The sequence below is a fragment of the Wyeomyia smithii genome, chromosome 2 (assembly GCF_029784165.1).
Source record: "Wyeomyia smithii strain HCP4-BCI-WySm-NY-G18 chromosome 2, ASM2978416v1, whole genome shotgun sequence".
Lineage (NCBI taxonomy): Eukaryota > Metazoa > Arthropoda > Insecta > Diptera > Culicidae > Wyeomyia > Wyeomyia smithii.
In genome coordinates this window covers 75,999,614-76,022,765 of record NC_073695.1, presented here as the reverse complement: position 1 = coordinate 76,022,765, position 23,152 = coordinate 75,999,614, and the positions used below count along the sequence as shown (strand labels likewise).

The following is a 23,152-nucleotide window of genomic DNA, read 5'->3' as shown; positions in this document are numbered from 1 at the left end:
TTAAGGAATTCATACATATCGCCATTGATATTTCTCAGTTGGAGATCTATCAACATCGGTGTTGACCGGGATAAAAGGATTTATAAAAGATGATATTTGCCATTGTGGTAAGTTTTCCAGAAATAAGAGGTGCAGTGTTGTAGTTCATGAGGTTTGGCTTCGATTACCCTAATTGCCTGGCATTTGACTAAATACACCTTAGAAAGAAAAAAAAAACAGTTTAAACAATTCCGCAAAGTTTATAAAATATTGTTGATTTGTACTTGAACGTTTACTACGTAAACATAAATACGGTATTGCATCAAATTTCAAACACTTCAGCTGTTATGTAACTTCTTATCTTAAAATTAACGCAAATGAATTTTCTCGTCGATCTTAGAGGTTTAGTATGTCGGTAATCTTGTTTTTGTTGCAATTGAGTGCAATTTATATCGCTATAAACATTTCTGTACTCGAAAATAAGTAGAACTCGGCTTTGATTCAAATTCCGAACACTTCAACGCTTTTTTGCTAAGCGATCGATAGACAAACCGTCTAGATACTGATTGTCACTTTCTTCAACACTTGCTAATTTCCTGGGAGTGGTCCAACAGTGAAGAGCATCATTGAGTGAAGGATATTCCAAGGAATGGTATATCATAATGATTCTTTTTATTACACTAGTTACAATAATTCCATTTTTATTTCGAAGCGTTCGAAGTTTGGATCAAAACGGTATATAGAAAGCAAGCTGCTACGAAGATTTGCTTACCGATACCGATTACACTGGTCGACAAAAGCGAAAAGATGCTGCCTTAAAGCTCAAAATAATTGCCCTAGAAAGATCATAGCTGATCGCTCTTTTTCGGTGAGTTTCATGGCCCAAAAAGACCACTGGGACAAACAGTGTTTTTCAGAGTGTTAGTTTTGTACTGGTTCACAGAGTGTGGGACCTCAGCTGCTCACCGCTAAACGCTTGTTTATATCACGGCTAATTCCATTGTCGCACTTCGCTAATGTATTTGGTCCGTAGTGGATCGTCCTTCCCGGAAACCGCATTGATAGTCCTCGGCAATATGGAATAGGAAGCGGAAGAGAATTTAGAACACGATATTGAGAGGAGTTATATCATATATTATAAATATATGAGACCTTCCGACCCCCCCCCCCCCCCCCCCCCGTGGGCAACTCTCAGCATAACTCGATAAAGCTGTTGAATTTTGGGAAAATTGGCGGGACTTTCCTCACCAATCAGACGAGAGCCGTGGTGGCTCGTGCTGTATCAAGAAGTTGTCGCCATGTTGCTTGGTTTTGAGTTGTTTTTCGTCAGTTCCCTAGGAGTCTCATCACCCGCAGTACCTTTCGATCTGGTCGAGCCATCGTGCACGCTGCGCCCGGCTATTTCTGGTGCCGGCAGAGTTACTGAAAGTAAGTGATTTCACAGGGTTGTCGTCCGCCATCCTCACGACGTGACCGGCCCACCGCAACCTATTGATATTCGCCAGGTGCGCAATGGGGTTCTCTTAAAGTAGCGCGTGCGGATCGTGGTTTATGCGCCGTTGCCATTCTCCGTCGTCCGTCTGTACTCCACCGTAAATAGTTGTTAGGCGTTAGGGTCCTCCGCGAGAAGCGTTCTTGTCTTGATTCCGTAGAGGACTACCGGTCTTATCAGGGTTTTGTACAGCGTCAACTTCGTGTGTCGTCGCACTCGACTTGATTGAAGTGTCTTCCAAAATGGAAAGTAGGATGCGCGTCTGGATCTCTTTGCTGGTGTTATTGTCGGCGGTCACCAGTGACCCCATATACACGAACTCATCGACCACCTCAGGCTCATCGCCGTCTACCGAGACTTGAGTTGGGAGGCTGATGTTGTTCTCCTTGGAGCATCTCGCTCGCATGTATTTTATTTTCGACGAATGTATTGGCAGTCTGATTCGTCCGGCTTCGACTTTCAGTCGGGCCTAAGTTTACTCCACCAACGCAGAGGAACGTGTTATGATGTCAAAGTCATCCGCGAAGCCCAGAAGCTAAACAAACTTTGTGAAAATCGTGCTCCTTCTGTCGATGCCCGCCCTCCGGATCACACCCTCAAGGGCGATGTTAAACAGCAAACAGGAAAGCCCTCTGTGCGATTCAAAGGGGCTCGAGAGTATCCCCGAAACTCGCACGTAGCTCATCACTTGCGCCATGGTGGCCTTGCTCAGTCGAGTCAGTTTATCCGAAAATCCGTTGTTGTGCATGATCTGCCATAGCTGTTCTAGATCAACTGTATCATAGGCCGCTGTGAAGCCGATGAAGATGTGATGAGTTGTACTCGCGACAGTTCTTAAGATCTGTCGGATTGAAAGGATCGGGTCCGTGGTGGCACGGGCTCCCATGAAACCCGCTTGGTACTAGCCCACGAGCCTGTTTAAAGGTGATAGACGACGGAACAGGATCTGTGATAGTATTTTGTAGGCGGCATTGATTAGCGAGAAACCGCGGTAGTTGCGGCACTCCAGTCTGTAAGTTTTTCCTCCTCCCAAATCCTGGAAGTGACCCATTGCAGCGCCCTAGCCAGCCCCTCTCTCCCACGTTTAAACTGCTCGCTAGGCAGTCCTTTTTTACCTGCGGCTTTGTTGTTTCTCAGCTTCCCGATCTCACAGGGAACTTCATGAACATCGGGGGCTAATACTGGTGCTGGTGCTCCTAGGTCAGTTTCTGCTCAGGTGTCCATCGAAGTACTCTGTGGTTCAAAAGTTATGCCATCAGGACTTTACGATCCTGTATGTGCCCCGCACAGAATAAACTACTCGAGACTTAAGCAGAAATTATTCCTCGGTCCGTCGATGTCGCGGACTTAAGTTTAGTACAAAGTTGTTAAGCTCTTCTCTTCTTTTGGGGAGCTTTCAAGAGCGCACGTGCTTTGGCTAGTGACATCGACATTCTTTGTGAGCATCAGCGCTCTTTACTGGCGCGCGCGAGCCCCTTTGAAACCCGGCATCGGCCTAAGGCGTCGTACACAAATTACGTAACGCATGAAGGGGGAGGGGGAGATTTGGGTTGAGTTGGCGTTTCTCATTGTGACTTATGGAGGAGAACGTACCAAGTAAAAAAGGGGAAAGTAGAATCATGATGTTAATACTTTTTCTCGAAGTTTGGCTCGAGTGCTCAGAATTGTTATAATTTCCATCTGTCCCAATCCACCTAATCTTTATTCTATACGTTGTTGAAGTTATCGAAAAAAAAATACGCTGTAGCTCTGTACCCAATTAGGATAGAAATTTTATTTGTTCAGCAAAGTTTCATATTTTTGTACGTTCTAAAACTTTGCCGAATAAACCATTCTCATATCTCTTAACACAAAAACGTTAGTATTTTTGATATATGAAAACATACTGTAACATATGCTTTCCTTACTCTAATATGGGTGAATTGGGACAAATAGAACCTTAAGGAGTTTATAGTACTTCAGCTTAACATCAAGAAAAAGTATTGACATCATGATTCCACTTGCCCCTTTTTAACCAATACGTTATTGAAATTTTCGAAAAAATTTGCTAAAATATGATATAACTTTGTAAGGAAAAGTCCTGGAGATATACGGTCTTTGGCAAAAATGTGTATTCTATGTGCCCCAATAATTCCTCTGAACAATGCTTTCGTGTAAAATGCAACTGACAAAAGTTCAGTACAAAAAACTAACTTTTAAGTAAGTTGCATGTTATATACTTTATAACTTTGTACCGAAAAAAGATAGGATTTTCATTTGTTCAACAAAGTTTCACATTTTTGAATCTTCTACAACTTAGCTACATAGACTATTCTTCTATCTCTTAATACAAAAAAGTAATTTCTTTTGTTTTTAGTATAGTAAACTTTTCATACTTTTTGACAATTTGAGATTATGCGGATCATTCATACAAACAATTGTTCTGAAGACTGTTTTAAGCTAGGACGAAGGCAAAAGGCGCTATGGAATTAAGTTCCATTTTTTCTCAGCTTTCCAATAGTGAAGTCAAATTTAAAATCGGTGGTTGCAAACTTGCTCAAAAACACGTTTTTCTGATGAAATCTAAGATGGCGGCGAGATCCAAGATGGTGGCCAATATTTTTCTACGTCAAATGAAAGCTCTATCATTCCTCTTTAAAACGATGTGTTGGTTACAGGGGGTTCAATGACAAATTCTAGAGAAATGGGTCAATAAAAAGATCAAGAATTGCTCAAAAATCAATTTTTGTAAAAACCGTTTAACCGATTTGTGCTCGAGGGGTCCATTCATGGGTGGTCCCCGTGGTTCTGTGGTTAGCGATGTCGGTCGTCTTGCTCTCCCACACGGTTGTGATATCGGGTTCGATTCCAGATCGAGTAGAGGATCATCTTTTCGAGCTGGAAATTTTCTCGACTCAGCACTGGGGCACGGTGTATCGTTGTACTTATCCTACTCATGCAAAATGTGCCAAAAACAATTTCGATAACGAGTTCTCTCAACTAATCTAGTTTATCGAGACCGCTATTAGCCCCCAGGCTAATCGTGCGATTTTGTTTTGGGTCTATAATTATGAACTAACATAAGTGGGTTTCTCATTTTTTCTCTAGATTCAATCATTTAGACACAAAAATATCCTTTTTTAAAGACCTTTTGTCACCAGTGGGACGGTTTCGGCGAGAATTGCTCTTATGCAACTGTGGACTACCTGGCTAGGCATTGCGGAAGGCGGAGTGTTTTGCCAATGCTCGCATAGCAGAACTGTTCACGGTTATTTCTTCAAGAACTTTTCCTGCTTGCTTTACTAGTGGCTTGTTCTAGTGGAACACTGCGGAAGGCCGTGTTTCGGTTTACTCTCTACCTGCTCTCATTAAATTCAGTAGAAGGCTTACTTTCTTCCGGGATAAGCTAAGATATGTATTGTTTGACAAAAATGCTACGTGACGGAACATTGGGTATTTTTGTTTAAACTTATTCATTTTTCTCAGAGATGGCTGAACCGATTTTCACCAAATTAGTGCCAAATGAATAGTTTAGTTGCCTCATAGGTCGCTATTGAATTTTGTTTGTTGTTTTGTTTTTCGAACCGGTTGGAAACTTTGTTCGTTATTCATAAAAATGGTGAATTCACGTTATAAAAAGAAACATATAACGAAGTCTACTTAAGGGGTTATATAGCTTTTAAGTTTTCAAAAAACCATTTTTTTTATTGCATAATCTTGAAGTACCGTGGAATGGGGTGAAATTGATCAGTGGGGTGAAATTGATCATCTGAAAATTCGTGATCAAAAATACTAATCAAAAGCTATTGCTCTTACAACACTAGGCAATGTTAACGTGTCCTAAAACGTTACTTTTGCATGATTCACATACCTGCCAAAATCAACCCTTGCATGTTCGGTGCAATTTTTCATATTTTCGAAAAATTCTTCTAACTCAGTCAAAACTCAATCAAATTTGATCAAACAAGTTTTCAAATAACAAAAAAAAAGTATTGAATTTTCTTAAAGTAATCTTAGCTTAGCTAAGTAATCTCAGGGTTAATTACGTTATATTTGAAGAAATGAGTAAAGTTTGATAAAGGCTCAAAAGATGTAATTTTTTACAATGATCATTCCATACCATTAAAGAAATACTGATGAATTCGCAGGAAACCAGAAAGATTTTAATTTCAGTGCTAGTTTTTGAACTTTTGCAACAAACCGAATTGATATCGGTCTAACGACGATCAAATAAGAGAAAATTTTGTGCTTGTTTCTCGTGAACCAAAATAAACAAATTTCAACCTGAAATATCGTTATTTTCGTTTCCAAACTAGTTGTAAATGATATTTTTCAGCATAGAAATCATCATTTATCTATAGCATATTGAAGAAAAAGCACATTGTCAAAAGAATGTATGGATTTCAATGGTGATCAATTTCACCCCAATTTACCTCATAGTACCTTATAGAATTATCGAATTTATTTCATGAAGTAGACGATAGACATTTCAACGATAGCCATAGAGGTTTACTGGAGCACATACCAGTACTTGTTTTAAAATTATAATATTTCGGGAGAAATGTACATGAAGCTAGTTAATTGGAAATTGTTATAAAAATCGATTAATTTCACCCCGTTCCATGGTATAACATCCTGAGAACATTTTTACAAATTTTCATCAAGATCTTTATCTCGGAATGGTGTTTCGTCAGCCGGGGTGAGATTGTGCCAAAAAAGGATACGTTACCAGGTAGTTTAAAAAGGGAAAACTTTAGGACATAAAGTCTGAGAACACTTTCCGTTTATTATGTTTATAATATTTACTAGCTGGCCCGGCAAACTTCGTCCTGCCTATTTTTATGTTTAATTTAATAATTTTAAACATTGCAAGTTCATTGATTCAGTAATTTTCGTTGTTTTTCCAGAACAGGAAGTGGTAATCTTCGAATTCAAAATGGTGTCCAGGGTCAATGCTTGGCTTCTAAACATCATTCCGATTACGGAAATATCTATATGTAGTAGTATTCGGTTATTTTCGACTGTTTTCCAGTAGTTGCCATCTTACAATTCAAAATGGTGTCTGAGGTCGATTTGTGACATCATTACGATTTGGTCATTTTTGGCTGTTCGTCAGAAACCGGAAGTCGCCATCTTGGATTTAAAAACATCCATACTGGGTGGTATTTGGTCATATTCGGATGTTTCCCAGAAACCGGAAGTTGCCATCTTGGATTTCAAAATGGCATTTGGAAACAATCCCTGGCCTCTGAGCGTCATTTTAGTTAAAGAAACATTCATATTGGGTGGTATTTGGTTATTTTCGGCTGTGTTCCAGACACCGGAAGTCGCCATCCTAGAATTCAAAATGTTGTCTGATGTCAATTTGTGGCTTCAGTGCATCATCACGATTTCGGAAATACCCATATTGGGTGGTGGTATCTGGTCATACTCCGCTGTTTTTCAGAAACCGGAAGTCGCTATCTTGGATTTCAAAATGGCATTTGGAGATAATTTCTGGCCTCTGAGCGTCATTCTGGTTAAAGAAACACCCAGATTGGGTGGTATTTTATCATTTTCGACTGTTTTCCAGTCACAGGAAGTCGCCATCTTACCATTCAAAATGTTGTCTGGAGTCGATTTGTGGCTTCAGTGCATTATGACAATTCCGGAAATACTCATATTGGGTAGTATTTGGTCGCTGTTTTCCAGAAACCGGAAGTTACCATCTTGGATTTTAAAATGGTATTTGGAGACAATTCCTGGACTCTGAGCGTCATTTTGGTTAAAGAAACACTCATATTTGATGATATTTGGTTATTTTCGGCTGTTTCCCAGACACCGGAAGTCGCTATCTTACAATTTAAAGTGTTATCTGAGATCGATTCGTGGCTTTAGTGCATCATCACGATTTCGGAAATACCCATATTGGGTTGTATTTGGTCATATCCCGCTGTTTTTCAAAAACCGAAAGGCGCCATCCTGGGCTTCAAAATGGTATTTGGAGACATTTTCCGGATATAAACCGGAAGTCGCCATCTTGGATTTAAAAATGGCATTCGGAGGGGTGTCGAAGCATTATGGAAATTTCACGCCGATCGGTTCAGTAGTTTCCAAGCCTATGTAACTCAGACAGACAGACAGAGCTGCATTTTTGTATGTTTAGATTCGTTTATTATGTTTATTATTATCATGTGTCATTGAACACTGTATACTCTACTGTATACTGAGCATTAAGTTGATGTGATTTCTTGATCGGGTTGGTTTGCTTGGGACATTTTAGTATAACGTTATTTGCGCCCTACAAACACCGCAAACCTCTGCGTTTGGGGGAAACGGTTATTACTCCTCAAATAATTAGTATTTTTTTATGAACAAACATGGTTTGTTGTTGTTGAATAACTGATCTCTCAGAAAATGACTACTTTTATGCAAAAAAACGGTGCTACACACTTAAAAAATCCAAACTTTGCTCTTTTTTCTCGAGCAAAATAGGTATATAACCCCTCAAACTCGCTCACTTTTCTCAGAGATGGTTGGACCGATTTTCATAAAATTAGTTGCGAATGAAAGGTCTAGTAACCCCATTGAATGCTGTTGAATTTCATTGAATTCGGATTTTTAGTTTAGTCACTGTGTTTCAAAATGTGAAAATCACGAAACTTCATTATCTCAGAAACTACACAATCAATTCAAACAAAATTGATGTTATTTCTATCATTTCAAACGCATATTACGTCAAATTTCAAAATTGTTTGTTTTAAAACAACAACAATGTTTCAGAACCCAAAAAGTGAATATACCTTTATTGGATTGTACAATTTTAGGATATTTTGCAGAAACCACAAGTAGCTTGAATTTGTCAATGTCAATGTGCACGGTTGTCCACGGAGGGGGAAGGATGGATCTAAGATGATGATTTTTCTGTCCAAGTGGTGGTATGTGGTCGTTCCCTTATTTAATTCTTTTTTGACCCGTTCAATTCAATGTATCAGTACAATATTAAAATTGTAAGATGCTTTGAAACATTAACGGTTTACTTAGGCAATTAGTAACAATTCATTAGGATGGTGTCTAATTCGCTATAAAACACAATTTTCGTTTTAGCAAAGTTAACGACGGGTCTAATGTTTACGGCTTTTCGCTAGAAAGCTTTCGCTCAGGCTGTACAGCTGACGCTGCTCGGTGGGTTTCCCAACTTGTGCAGAAAAGAAAAAAAACTCAACACGGTAATACCAGAAAATGCGAAATTTATTCATTTTATCTTCCACTTTTTTCCGTCAAACTTTATCATTCTGCGTCGAAAAATGTTTCCACGCATAATTTATTCACCCGCTCTCTTATCTTCGGGCGACTTCTCTCAAACGCTTGATGTCACACCAACCGAGCAAGTATCTGCAATCTGTGCGAGAGGCTGATTATTCTGCATAATTCAATTCCAATTTATTGCGGAAATGCTTTTTCAATCCACACCGTCAGTGGGCGCACCGCACTGCAGGCCTACGCGTGTGTTAATCCTCCCGTCAGTACGAACAGACACGACAGTTTCGAGACGAGTGACAAAACCGGCGGCAGTGTGACAGCAGAAGCACCACCACTGGCAGCTATACAAGGGAATTAGTTTCCGAAAGCCGCGTGACATTGCCGTTCGGTTTGCTTCTGGCGGTCCACCCTGGCAGCGTCAGCCTCGTTAGAAAGTTCAATTTCATGTGAATTTATTAGCTGACATGTCACTGCTGCTGTGGGGAAAAATTTAAGCGACATGTTTTGCAACGATCGAAGCGAGGATCTAGCTGACGTTACTCGAGAAGTGAGCTTCGGGTGCCACAGTGCAGAACTGCAACACCTGTGCCGCCGGTGCACCGTTCAAAGGAAATCCCTTTTTTCCGGCCGGTATTGTCACGACACGATCCACGCAGTTCTCGTTGAACGCAATTATATTGCTACTATAAATTAAATTAGCATAACTATTATGCGTCGGGTGCATATAAATACGTGTGCACTAGTTACCGAAAGAAAAGGGGCGCAGACTACCGAATGCAAGCGAGAGACGTGGGTGTGGGTTGCACAGTGCAGCCAAGGAAAATGAGGCGGAAAACTGAAATTATACCGCCGTTGCTAACAGGGAAATCCCAGAACTGCACGACGGATGGGAAAATACTCGTCCCGTTTCGGCTTGAGGAAATATTTTTCGACCTGTAAGGCGAGGCAAGCAAGTTTTTCCGCAACTTGAATCGCTTTCCACTAGTTAGAGTGGAGGGATTTTACGCTAGCTTGCATGTGGTAAACGAAGGTCGACAAGTGATTCATAGTTACGTGTCCAATAAGTTCTGTAATATCAATGGACTGTCATCAAAATCAGACTGCCAAGTGACGGCATATGGCAGTACCCGTTGTATTTTATAGACGATATACTATTTGAAAATGTATGCTGTTTATTTGGACCTAAATTTTCTTGATCCGTGAGTTTTTAAGCAATAAACATTCGGAAAAAAGTTAAAAAAAACAAAGAAACATGGAAATGGTTGAAAGGCAACAGCCTGGCAACTTGGTGTGAAATTCTTCAGTGTCGTTCGATGATGTTCGTAGTCCTTTTTAGTGGCAATTCGAAGAGAATGGTTAGTTGGTAGCCACTCCCGCTTGCTGCAAACGGACATTGTACGCGCTTTTCACCGACTGGGTTATTATACGCTAAGAATGCAGAAATAATACCAAAGAATTACGACACTAAATACAGATGTGTACAAGCCCTGCGTAAAGCCTAATCGGTCACCGGTTGGCGTCATCGGTATTGTGTTACGTTGTTAATCCCGTGCGTGGAGAACCAACTTTCGAACATTCCTCGTTCAAACGTAGCCTGGCCTGGTCCCCTGGAGGCAAACCCCACGAAAGTAATTATCTGTGACCAATGGGAGGGAAAATGCGTGAAAATAGCGGAATGCAAATGACATATGAGCACGAAGGGCGGCCTCCTTTGAAACAAATGGGGGTGTCAGCCGGACCAACAGAGCACCGATGTGCATTTGCATATCCGTAACTGTTTCCTTCCTTGGTGCGTTTTTGTTGTACGCGGGCCGACTGGAAGGCCAACAACGACGACGGTGTACGATTACTTTCTTCCTGGCAGGATTCGACATTGAACGTACGGGTGTACAAAGTAGTTGAACGATTGCATAATCACCTGCTTCAGACTTGCTGACTGTTTATGACTCGGAAAGAGTTGAACCGGTGGTCATTATAGTAAATCGTCAATATTGTTATCGCATGCAGCCCGAGAATCGCGAATATTTACCAATCATAAAAATAGTTTATTATGTACGCCAAGAACCTAGTTTGTAATCGTGTCAGAAGCAACAACTCCGTAGCGCCGTAATCGTTTTGCATTGATGCGAAATTGTTTACCAAGTCCGAGGCAACTTGTCAAAACTCGTCAAATAACTGCTCACGTACGTGGGTACGGTAGGTGTTGTCGTATTACGGGCTCCCGGATTGTCATGGCGTGAACCCTTTGAGGCATGATTATTCCCCAATAGTAAACATTTACGGAACTCGTAATCGAACTACGGGCATGTATGCATGTACGCTAGACTGTGTACGATGCAAGCAAACAGCGATTGCCGGTATATTACGTACCTACCACTCAATTGCGAGAATTGCGTTTGCTTCTACGACAGACACTTTATCTCATAGGGATTGCTTCCAGAAACTGACAGACTTTACTAGTTACTGTATTTCTACAGACAGCTGTCCTTCACGGTATGTTTGCACGAATAGCTTGTGGACTTATTTTTCCTTTAACTTTGCAAAGCTTTTCTAACCATTCGGAAGTCTCTATTCATACCTCCATGTTGATATTCACAGATTATCGTCGAACAGCAAATATTGCTAGAGGAAATTGTTTGATTTTGAGGTGTTTGCTCACATGAATTCACGAATTGACCTGCAATGGCCTTTTTCGATGCCTCTGGAATTACAAATTGAGGCTGTAGAAGCCGTATCTTATTCGCAGTGCTGGTGTACGAGAATAATAATACAGTTAACTAGTTTCGGGTAGCTCGTTTAATAACATATAGTTTTTCGTGTCGCACAATTTTTCCTACTCCTACGACTTAAAAAAGAAGGTTTCGTAAAATGCAAGCTTGAGCTTATGTTGCTGTAAATTAAATAGGTACTACAGGCGAATTTCGATATAGGTACATTTCGATTTTTAAAATGTACTCTATATCGAATTGTACCTTATATCGAATCATGAAACATTGTCAGCAATAGGGTTTCAGAGACTTCATTTTATGTCTTTTATCTACGTTTAGTGTATTTTATAAAATAGAATCTAACTATAAGTGTGAACTAACTTGTTTTAAAAACAATTCTATTCACATAGTTTTTTTACTTTTTGGGGAGACTTTTAGCCGCATGTGATGGCTCGTTTCCAAAAAAGTACACAATATCGCACGCTTAGCCTTGGGGCTAATAGCGGTCTCGATCGACTAGATTAGTTGAAAGAATTAGTTATTGATATTGTTTTTGGCACATTTTGTATGTGTAGGATAAGTACAACGATACACCGTGCCCCAGTGCTGAGTCTAGAAAATTTCCAGCTTGAAAAGATCCTCTACTCGATCGGGAACCGAACCCGATATCACAATCGTGTGGGAGAGCTAGCCGACCGACATCGCTAACCACAGATCCACGGGGATAACACTACAATTGTACCGAAACAACCAATTATTGGACTTTGAATCGTCATCTCTACAATAGATATGTTCAAAGGAAAGAAAATGATATGATACGCAACCCAAAAAGCTTTTGGAGCTCTATGAATGAAAAACGTAAAACAAATGGACTCCCATCAACTGTTTTTCTTGCTCAAAAGTAGCCGAATCTCTTGAGGAAATATGCTTTTTTTCTGCAGTCCACTCCTCTGGCGTGTTAAGTGCTGAATCTGCTAACAAACAGTCGGTTAACCTGGCGTTGGGATCAGTACCTTCATGACTGGACCGCCGCACATAGGAGTATTTGAACCAAAAAGCTGGCTAAAAGTCCAATTCGCTCTATTTTGGTTGTAATTGGATCTATTTACATCAAAAACGTATTATTTTCGTATAATCAACCAATAAAACTAGAGTAAGTACAAAACAAGGTGACATCCATTAAGTACGTCACGCGAATTTTGATCAAAATTCATTTTCACGTTTTGCCACACATTAATGACCCCTACCAGGAGAAGTACGTCACGTCATGGCACACCTCTAATATAAAATCCAATGATATGACAATTACTTCAAATTCGCTTACTGCATTTTTTAGTGTCTTTTTACACATGATCTATGACAAAGTTTCAACAATTTTCATATAAATCTTCTTTTATCAAAATGTTAATAGAATAAAAAAGAGGAAACAGGAGGAAGATTTTTCTTTCCGTATATATTAAGTAATTGACCTTTCTGTTAATAAATAAAGTCTTGACGGGACTTGCCCGGAAGGTTACTAAATCATAATATTAATTTTACAATATTATGGATTTTTCGCGGTCGGCTCTCACTATCACTTTTTTTGTCAACAATCTGGGATTATTTCATGCATTTAACGTTTTGAATATTGCAAAATTTTCTCCTCATGTTGTACATTATGTCCCGTGAAAGAAAAAAAACTATTCGATATTGTTACGTCAGTTAAGGAACTCGTTGCAGTCGGATCGCTGAGATCCAATTGATCGTTATACATTGAAGTTGATTACCGAACGAGATACCATTTAGAATAGTAGTAGTAGATTCCTGGCAGCTGAGTGCCTTCGCATGTAGGGTAGGTCAGGATTGATGAGTCAGTTCCCTTTGGCATACCGGTCGTGCAAGTCGTACGTGATTAAGCTAAATATACAGTCGGCAATCGAATAAAGTATACTGTTCATTATTCCGAACCCAACCACGTTTTTGGGCAGCACGCGTTCCACTTCGGACATTCTGCGGGAGCCTTGAGGGACAGTGAAGTTATTTATACTATTCATTTTTGGTCCTTCGAGCCGGATATGGCTAATCCGCAGGATCGCGTAACGATCTCTCGAATTTCACGTGGTTTTTGATACTGTGCGAAACGGTCGTATTTCGTTGTTTCTGCGTTGGAGATAAATTCAGTGCTAACCGATACCGTGCCCAAGGTGGCATCTCTTTGAAAATGTGTACTGATTGCCGTTTGGATTTGTGATATATATTGTTACCATTAAGTGGTATTCAATTCGATGCGATCAAGCACCGCCGACAATAAATCGGAGCAACTGGCGAAATTTTCGGACATCTGCCATCGATCAGCGAGGAGTCAGATAAGTAGTCATTGTGTGTGATTGTGTGGTTGAGGTGGCTTGGTTGCTTATAACTTGCATGAGACAATAGAAATATAAAAGCGCTGTGCCTTTGTACTATTAGCATGCGCAAAATTACCGCACCACGTTGCGAGTAGAATAAAATTTGATTCGCGTTTGATGAGAATATGTTTGAGTTTCTCCGGTTGATAATTTAATACACGGCCTTTTTACAATTTGCCGTTTGATCAATTCCCACGGTTAAGTGGTTTGTTAATTGGGCTGTCAATCCTGTCAATTCGTTCCGCTTGAGGTCTCGGGAGTGATTCTATTGTTCAAACAGGGTAAGTGTCGCTTTATCGAATCCTTTAAAATGCCTTCTAGGGACCTAAGGCAGTTGATTAAGCAGGAGAAGCAGTTGAGATCGTCATTAGAAAATGTGGAAGAGTTCTTAAATAACTACGACAATGATCGCGATGAGGGTGTATTGGAATTGCGATTAACGAAGCTGGATGAAATCTTTGAAAAGTTTTGTGCAGTTAGAGTCGAAATAGATGTGATCTTAGACGAAGTTGATGCTGGCGATACATATGAAAGCGCTGCTGATGATGATGTAGGTGCCGCAGGCAGTGATGCCGGGAACGTTACTGCGTACAAAGAATTTGAAAATATATATTTTCGTTTGAAATCTGCGTTGCTTGCCAAGCTTGCTAGAGGCACAAGAATTGTTGCTGAATGCCAGCCGAATGCTGCCAATCCAGGACAAACCTCTCGCATAAAATACCCAGAGTTAAAGTTACCTACCTTTTCGGGCAAATTACAGGAGTGGATTAATTTTCGGGACAACTTTAAATCACTGATTCACAATAATGAGGACCTGAGTCCAATGGACAAGTTCAATTATTTGCGAGCTTCTTTGCGGGATGATGCGCTGCTTCAAATTAATCAGGTGCAGGTTAGTGCAGCAACATATAATATTGCTTGGGCCATTTTGGAAACGAAATATGAAAATCACAAACTGATAGCTCATGAGCACCTCAAGGCATTGTTTGCTGTTCCTGTTATGCGATCGGAATCTTTTGATGAACTGAATACCATACTCATGACGTTCAAGGTAAACCTACAACAATTAGAGAAATTAGGAGAAAACACAAGGAATCGGAGTACACTCTTGGCCTTCATGCTGTCGCAGAAACTGGACAACACAACGCTACGTCACTGGGAAACACATCATGCGTGCAAAGGTATTCCACGATATGCAGACATGGCTGACTTTTTAGAACAGCACTGTGGGATTTTGCATTCTACGTCGGGTCGAAGAGGAGTTGAGCAGCGGCGGTCCTTCAGGAGCCCTGCAATCCACACTGTAACTCAGAGTACAAGTGTCTGCCCTATCTGCAATGGAGGTGCGCATAGCATTGAACAATGTCGTCGGTTCAGCAAAATGAGAGTGGTCGATCGGAGAGTTGCTATTCGGAGACTTGGTTGGTGCTTGAACTGTTTATCTCAGGGACACTTCATGGCTGATTGCTCTAGGCGTACCTGTACAAAATGTGGACAACGGCATCATTATTTACTACATCCGTTTATGTCAGCCAATTCGACGACACAAGGTCAAACCCAGAAAATCCCGAACAGGCCTCAAGTCGGTAACGCGAACGTGCAAATGCCGCATCGTCAACAGTCCCAAACTCAGCAACAACCACATTCACAGGGACAATCCCGGATGAATAATGCTCAGTTAAATTCTGAACCCGCAACAATACAAAACACTGCATCGCAACCTACACGACAGCCACCTCCCACAAACACAACAGCTACTCTTCACCACACTGCTACTTTACACCACATTCGCAGTCACCGGAACACAACACTTCTGTCAACTGCAATCGTGAATTTTGCTGATCGCTTCGGCAATACGACCCTCGCTCGTGTGTTATTAGACAACGGGTCCCAAATATGCATTATCACGGAAAACCTTTCCCAGAAACTAAACTTTAAACGGTTCCATGAAAATCTTCCAGTAAAGGGTGTTGGTGATGCTTTGACGGTGTCTAAACAATCTGTGTTAGCAAGAATCCTGTCACGAAATTTTTTGTTCGAGACCAAAGAGTTGAAGTTTTATGTACTACCTCGAATCACGTTGAATTTGCCGCAGCATAGTATCGATATCGGTACATGGAAGCTGCCGACTGATATTTGCTTAGCTGATCCAAGCTTCTATGAGTCTGGTGGAGTTGATGCAATTTTGGGTGTTTCAGTCTTTTATGATCTGTTGCTGGGAGAGCAGATGAAGCTGTTGGAAACAGGTGTGACTCTATGTAACACCCAACTCGGTTGGATAGTAGCGGGAGAAATATCGGACAACTCTGAAGCTAGCTATAGCATTGCCGTCGCAAATGTAGTCACAACTGAAGAAATCCATGAACAACTAGCGCGTTTCTGGGAGTTAGAGACCTGTAAGACAAAGAGCTGTCTATCCATTGAGGAGACTACTTGCGAAACTATCTTCGAACAGACAACATCAAGAGATGCAGATGGAAAATGCCGAGTAACACTTCCCAAAAGGGATTACTTGATGGAACGATTGGGAGAGTCAAAGTCAATTGCAACCAAACGATTTATGGCACTTGAAAGGCGATTGAATGCTAATCTGGAAATGAAGGCTCTTTACACGGCATTTATCCACGAATATTTTCTAATGGGTCATATGAAGGAAATAAGGGACGAGGAAAATGAACCAAAGTGTAGCTACTACATGCCCCACCATGCTGTTATGAAACCAGACAGTACCACGACGAAACTGAGAGTCGTTTTTGATGCGTCGTGCGCCACAGACTCCGGAATTTCGTTGAATGACATTCTGATGGTGGGTCCAGTAGTTCAAAATGATCTGCTGTCTATCTTGATTCGGTTTCGACTCCATAAATATGCAATTGTCGGCGATGTCGAGAAGATGTACCGAATGATCAACGTCGTGGAACAAGATCAGCCACTTCAGAGAATACTTTGGAGAGAATCAGTGGATGAGAGGTTGCGAACATACCAATTGACCTACGTAACGTATGGCACTTCATCAGCTCCGTATCTTGCCACAAGGAGTTTAAAAAGATGTGCTGAAGAGGGAGAAAAGACACATCCAGTTGCAGCCAATGTGATCAAGAACAACTTCTACGTTGATGATATGCTTGCTGGGGTACATACTGTAGATGAAGGGAAGAAACTTTGCAGCGACGCTTCTCGGGTCCGCTGGGTTCAACCTGCGGAAATGGCACTCTAATCAACAAGAGATTTTGAACAATATACCAAGTTACTTGAGGGATAAACGTGACGTTCTTAATATCGATACGACATCTACCGTAAAAACACTTGGTCTCACCTGGGAACCAGATTCGGATCTTTTTTGGTTTAAAATGCCACGCTGGAAGCAGACGTCTCCGATAACGCAACGTGTTGTACTATCTGAAGCCGCACGTCTTTTCGATCCATATGGACTAGCAGGACCCGTCATTGTTCAAGCGAAGATGTTTCTCCAAGAGCTTTGGAAAGGAAAGTATTCTTGGGATGAGCCTTTAAGCATGACGTTACAATCACAATGGCTGGAGTTCAGAAACAGCTTGGATCGACTCGATGCAGTTTCCGTGCCACGCTGGATTGCATTTGGTAAAAATGTAATTTCATGCGAACTTCACGGTTTCTGTGATGCCTCAGAAAGGGCTTACGGAGCAGTTATCTACCTAAGAAGTGTAACACGAGAAGGTCAGGTATCAGTTCGTTTAGTGATGGCGAAATCGAAGGTGGCGCCTTTAGAAGACTTGAATAAGCGGAAGAAAAAACTGTCGATACCCAGACTAGAGTTGTCATCAGCATTGGTACTGGCACACCTGTATGAAACTGTTGCCGCAAGCATCCAAATTCCAACTAATGCTTATTTTTGGACTGATTCAACCATAGTGAAATGTTGGCTTTCATCGCATCCGTCTAGATGGCAAGTATTCGTAGCCAACCGAGTGTCGGAGATTCAGCACATCTCCCGAGAAGGCGTTTGGAATCATGTGCCCGGCGTTGAGAATCCGGCTGATATTATTTCCCGGGGTGCGACACCGCTTCAACTAGCAGAAAGCTCTGTATGGTGGAACGGTCCCAGTTGGCTCGGGAAAGATTGCAACGAATGGCCGAAAACGTATGAAGTTCCAGACCAACAATTCGATTCAGGTACGTTGGAAGAAAAACCCTTAGTTACAGCAGCGTTACAGATGTTACCTCCTAGTGAAATCTTCACTCTTTATTCGTCATTGTGTCAACTGGTCCGGTTGACGGCATGGATATTACGTTACACACATAATAGCAGAAAAATCAATCGAACAGTCAGACGAATAGGAGTGCTCAGTGCACGAGAACATGAAGAAGCATTGCTCGTTTTAGTGAAATTGGCACAATCCGAATGTTTTCCAATTGAACTGTCGGATCTAGCAGCGAGAGGAGAAGTTAAGCCTACCTCTAGATTACATTCCAAGGATCCTGAGCTACGAGACGGTGTGATTCGCGTTGGCGGTAGACTTCGTCATGCTCCAGTTACGTTCGACAGAAAACACCCGATAGTGTTGGACAGCAGTCACCTATTAACCAAGCTGATAATGAAAGAATATCATCATAAACTCCTCCACGGAGGACCGCAGCTTATGCTTTCCTGCATGAAGGAAAGATTCTGGCCACTGTGTGGGCGAAACCTAGCGAAGAAAGTAGTTCATGAATGTGTTCCTTGCTTTAGAGCACGACCACGCGTCCATGACCAACTGATGGGCGATTTACCGTTGGAACGGGTAACTCCAGCTCCTGCCTTCCTGCGAGTTGGAATTGACTATTGCGGTCCATTTAGTCTCCGCCCCACGTCGCGAAAGGCCATTCCGGCTAGGTGTTACTTGTGCTTGTTCATCTGCTTGGTGGTCAAAGCTGTCCACATAGAAGTGGTAGCCGATCTTACGACCGAAGCCTTTATCGCAGCACTAAAACGTTTCATTGCCAGGCGCGGCAAACCTGAAGTAATTTTTTGTGATAATGCCACCAATTTCGTAGGCGCTCGGAGAGAACTAAGCGAATTGCACCGACTGTTCCACTCTGAACAATTTCAAAATCCGATAGTTACAGAGGCAGCAAAAGACATGATCGATTTCAAATTTATTCCTGCGAAATCACCGAACTTCGGTGGGTTATGGGAAGCAGCCGTGAAGTCCCTTAAGGGTCACATGCGACGAGTCATTGGAAATAATTTACTCCGTACTGATGAAATGTTCACCGTTGTCACGCAGATCGAAGCCTGTCTCAATTCGAGACCAATCACTCCACTAAGCAACGATCATCGAGATTTGGAAGCCCTTACTCCTGGGCACTTCCTAATACAGCGCCCTCTCACCGCCATTCCAGAACCCAGCCTCGCGGATATACCGGAAAACAGACTAAGCAGGTGGCAATTAGTCCAACAGTTCTTCCAAACGATCTGGAAACGTTGGTCAACTGAATATTTGTCAGATCTCCACAATCGAAACAAATGGACAAGAAGGAGAAACAACCTACACATCGGAACGATGGTGTTGGTATAAGAGGATAATTTACCCCCACTGAAGTGGCAATTAGGACGTGTTACAGAAATTCATCCAGGAACCGATGGCAACATAAGGGTTGTCACCGTTCGCACCCAACAGGGAACGTATCGGCGAGGCATTCAAAAAATATGCATTCTTGCGATCCGTGATAATCAACCGCATGTCGAGGATACCCAGTAAATTTTCTAACATCAGTTAGTGTGTTTGTCGTCGCTATTTAAAATTTAAGTTTTCAAGCCCCCACTGGGGCACTTTGGGCAGCTGGCGACGTGAAATATGTCGTTTTTTGCCTGGGGGCAATCGTTAAGTTATGTTCAACAATTATCACTGTTTCGTTGGAGCCTACTGCGCTGTTTTTCTTTCATCGCTAGAAATCTGGAGACCTGCCTTGGATCGCAAGCTACCTGATTACTCTGCATCTCGTGTTCAATGTTTGGATAAACCGTAAGATAAGTACGCCCCCACATGGGGCAATTGTCGGCAATCTGCGGCACAATCGACCGCAAAGCCACGGGGGCAACATTTTAGTTACGTCGATCCACATTCGAGGTTTTTCTGGATCCAATCGTTTCAAATATTTTCGCAGATATGTCTGATGTTCGTTAGCCGTTCGTATGTTGCTATCCAGATTCGAATAATCGCCAGCCACAAGATGTCATCCCGTTTGATGTACCACGTTATGAGGATCAACCGTCGCTACCACTCACCACATCGAGGCATCGTATCCTGGCTGTTAGTAAGATGAGTATTTATTGCCCCCACGGGGCACACTTTGGCAAACACCGGATATATTATCCTTTTACGCCAGGGGGCCGAAGCTTAAGTTACGTGTCTCCTCCGAAAATCATTGGTTCGGATTACAATCGTATTTGTTTTTAACAGGCATCGATCAACTTATGGTAAAATTTCTGCATACACATAACGCATGATATCAGTGCACGGATTCATCGTGTTATACATGTCGGATATCGTCACCAGTAACAAAGAGAGATCATCTGGACCATTCAACAATTCAATCAGCGAACAACAACGATGTGTGGTAAACTCGAGACAGATGAGCAGACAGAGTCTAGACAGCGTCTATTGTTTTATTGTTTTGTATTATCTAAGAATAATTGTGTTGAGTGAACTCAAGGCCGCCGGTATGTTACGTCAGTTAAGGAACTCGTTGCAGTCGGATCGCTGAGATCCAATTGATCGTTATACATTGAAGTTGATTACCGAACGAGATACCATTTAGAATAGTAGTAGTAGATTCCTGGCAGCTGAGTGCCTTCGCATGTAGGGTAGGTCAGGATTGATGAGTCAGTTCCCTTTGGCATACCGGTCGTGCAAGTCGTACGTGATTAAGCTAAATATACAGTCCGCAATCGAATAAAGTTTACTGTTCATTATTCCGAACCCAACCACGTTTTTGGGCAGCACGCGTTCCACTTCGGACATTCTGCGGGAGCCTTGCCGGACAGTGAAGTTATTTATACTATTCAGATATTTTTTTTAAATTTTACATGCCACCCAAACAATAGCACGTATATTTCCAACTGATCAATTACCTGTGGAATAACTCTGGAATATAACCGTTTGGTGTATGTGATTAGGCACCGGTGGGTTCTGGGATAGCATGAGGGTATGTTTCAACTGAAATCAATACAATGCAGCTTTTTGAGTCAAATACTCCTATGTGCGCCGGAGGACATGGACTCGGTTCATGACTTAGCTTAGCTTGACTGACTGCACATATCAATGGTTGCACTCCGTGATTGATCCGAATCAGTAAAATTGTACAGTGAATCAACTGAATGGGGTTGGGAGTGACCGACCATTCTCATTGTACAAGTTTTAGTGACTCAATACTTTAAGGATCAATAACGACGCCGGTCACGTCCTTGCAATCAGGTGGGAAGAGGTAAGGAATGTTAGTGTGACCCTTGCTATTTGGAGATCGTGTTTACCTCTGCATCTCCACAAAGGTCACAGGAAGGAGGTTTTTGTTAGTAGGGGAGGGCTCGTTGGATCAGGATTCACTTTGATAAATGATGCGATCATACATATAACTCCTATCCGTCTCTATTTAGCTATTTTCGGTTTATTCTGTAGTCAGCCGGCTGACTAGAGAAACAAAATTAGCTTATTTATATCTGGTACCGGTTTAGAGCAAGATACATTACCAATGCCTTTGGGGCCGCGCACAGGTGTGCATGGTTTATTTCAATGAAACACAAAATTGACCGATTTTTATAATATAATGTTATTGGAGCCACGCATATACGAATACACGATCTGATTTAAACCAATAAACCATAAGAAGGCCAATCACGAGTATCAGAAACGCAGACACGCACGTCGATAAACGCGGCTCTTTCAAAGGTATACGAAACTTACTCCGATTGACGACACGCTTATATCAAAGCAATTGGTGAACTATCTCCGGCTAAACGGACAGCCCGAGACCGAGTTTATTTCTGAATCTCTACTACTGCGGCGGAAAGAAAGGTTTGTGTTGTCATGTCTTCACGATATTTGACGGAATCGAACACCGCTGCGCGCGGTGCTCGCTCATTACGAGAATATCTTACTTGTCAAACACCGCGGTCCTATGTGAATGACGCGCGCGAAAATCATATACAACCCGAAGCATCTAAGTATTTATATAATTGGCTAATAATCCTGAATAGCTTCAAGAAAGCAAGCGCACTTCGGCAGAGGCGGTCCTTTATAAGATTTACATCGCGTAGCTATTAAAAACAAAACAAAGCGCTAAGTTTATTAACAAAATGCCAAAAGAATCGCAATCAAAATTTAGTTGTCGAGGTCTGTCGTCAGCCCGACCAAAACGGTTACAGTATAATTAAATAAAAATTGTTTATGTGTATTACAATTGCCCAAAAGCTAGGAAAATCATAAAATAAAAGCATAGAACTAAGTGAAATGTCTGTAACCGACCAGTTAGGGCATGGTAGGCGATAGGATCAAATACTTGTCGAGCGCGATATTAAATTTTCAAACTATTTTTAAACTATATTGTAAAACTGCCCATTATGTCTTGTAAGAGTGTCATGCATTTATAGCTCATTTTTCAAAATCCAAACTAATCATAAAACGAGCCCAACAAAAGTCATCAGATTGAATTCAAGATCGCAGTCTTTTTATTAATCAATCTGCATTGCTGGCAACCCCAGGTCACTGGTCTACACCAAATAAAAACAAAAAAAGATTTTTTGTTGCTATGTTTCTAGCCCCCCCGTGGTACTGATAGGAAGAATTATTCATGTACTAGATTCTCTGCCGATATGAATAAACCACGTACCAGAGACATGGAAACAAGCAGCCAACGTTTTATATATAATATATCTTATTCACTGAAAACCACTCGAACAACGCCAACACACATATCCACTATCGAACAATTGAACCAAGCAATCGAACGGGGAAAAAAAACCTAAATTAATCCACCTAGCGGTCAGACCCAGCCTTTCTCATACAAACTTATCATTTGTAAAAATAGATTTACATGAACGCTTCAATCCAATAAATGTGTATTCACTTTTTGGGTTCTAAAATAATGATGTTGTAATAGAAGTATAAAACATGAAATTTGTCGTAATGTAAATGCTCAATAAATAGCAAAATAAAAGAAACGACTCCTAATTTCGAACAATTCAATCACGAGCGATACCGGGAACATTCAAATGGTACGATACCACATTTAAATCATATTGTGGCCACATATATTGATCAAAGCAGGAATAGTTTTAAATAGCCTTTGCATTTCTTTTCTTTCCATAACTTTTGAACCACATATCGAATTGTTATGAAGTTTGTTAT

General features: G+C 41.4%; 2 protein-coding genes across 2 annotated transcripts; both read left to right on the top strand.

The window, feature by feature from the left end:
- Window positions 1-14,097: 14,097 nt before the first annotated feature.
- On the top strand, window positions 14,098-17,004 carry LOC129719693 (uncharacterized). Its single transcript, XM_055671088.1, has one exon. The coding sequence runs from the start codon at window positions 14,098-14,100 to the stop codon at window positions 17,002-17,004; it is 2,907 nt and encodes a 968-aa protein (XP_055527063.1).
- A 133-nt stretch (window positions 17,005-17,137) lies between these two features.
- Window positions 17,138-19,324, top strand: LOC129719692 (uncharacterized). The gene has a single exon (XM_055671087.1). The coding sequence runs from the start codon at window positions 17,138-17,140 to the stop codon at window positions 19,322-19,324; it is 2,187 nt and encodes a 728-aa protein (XP_055527062.1).
- Window positions 19,325-23,152: the final 3,828 nt, after the last annotated feature.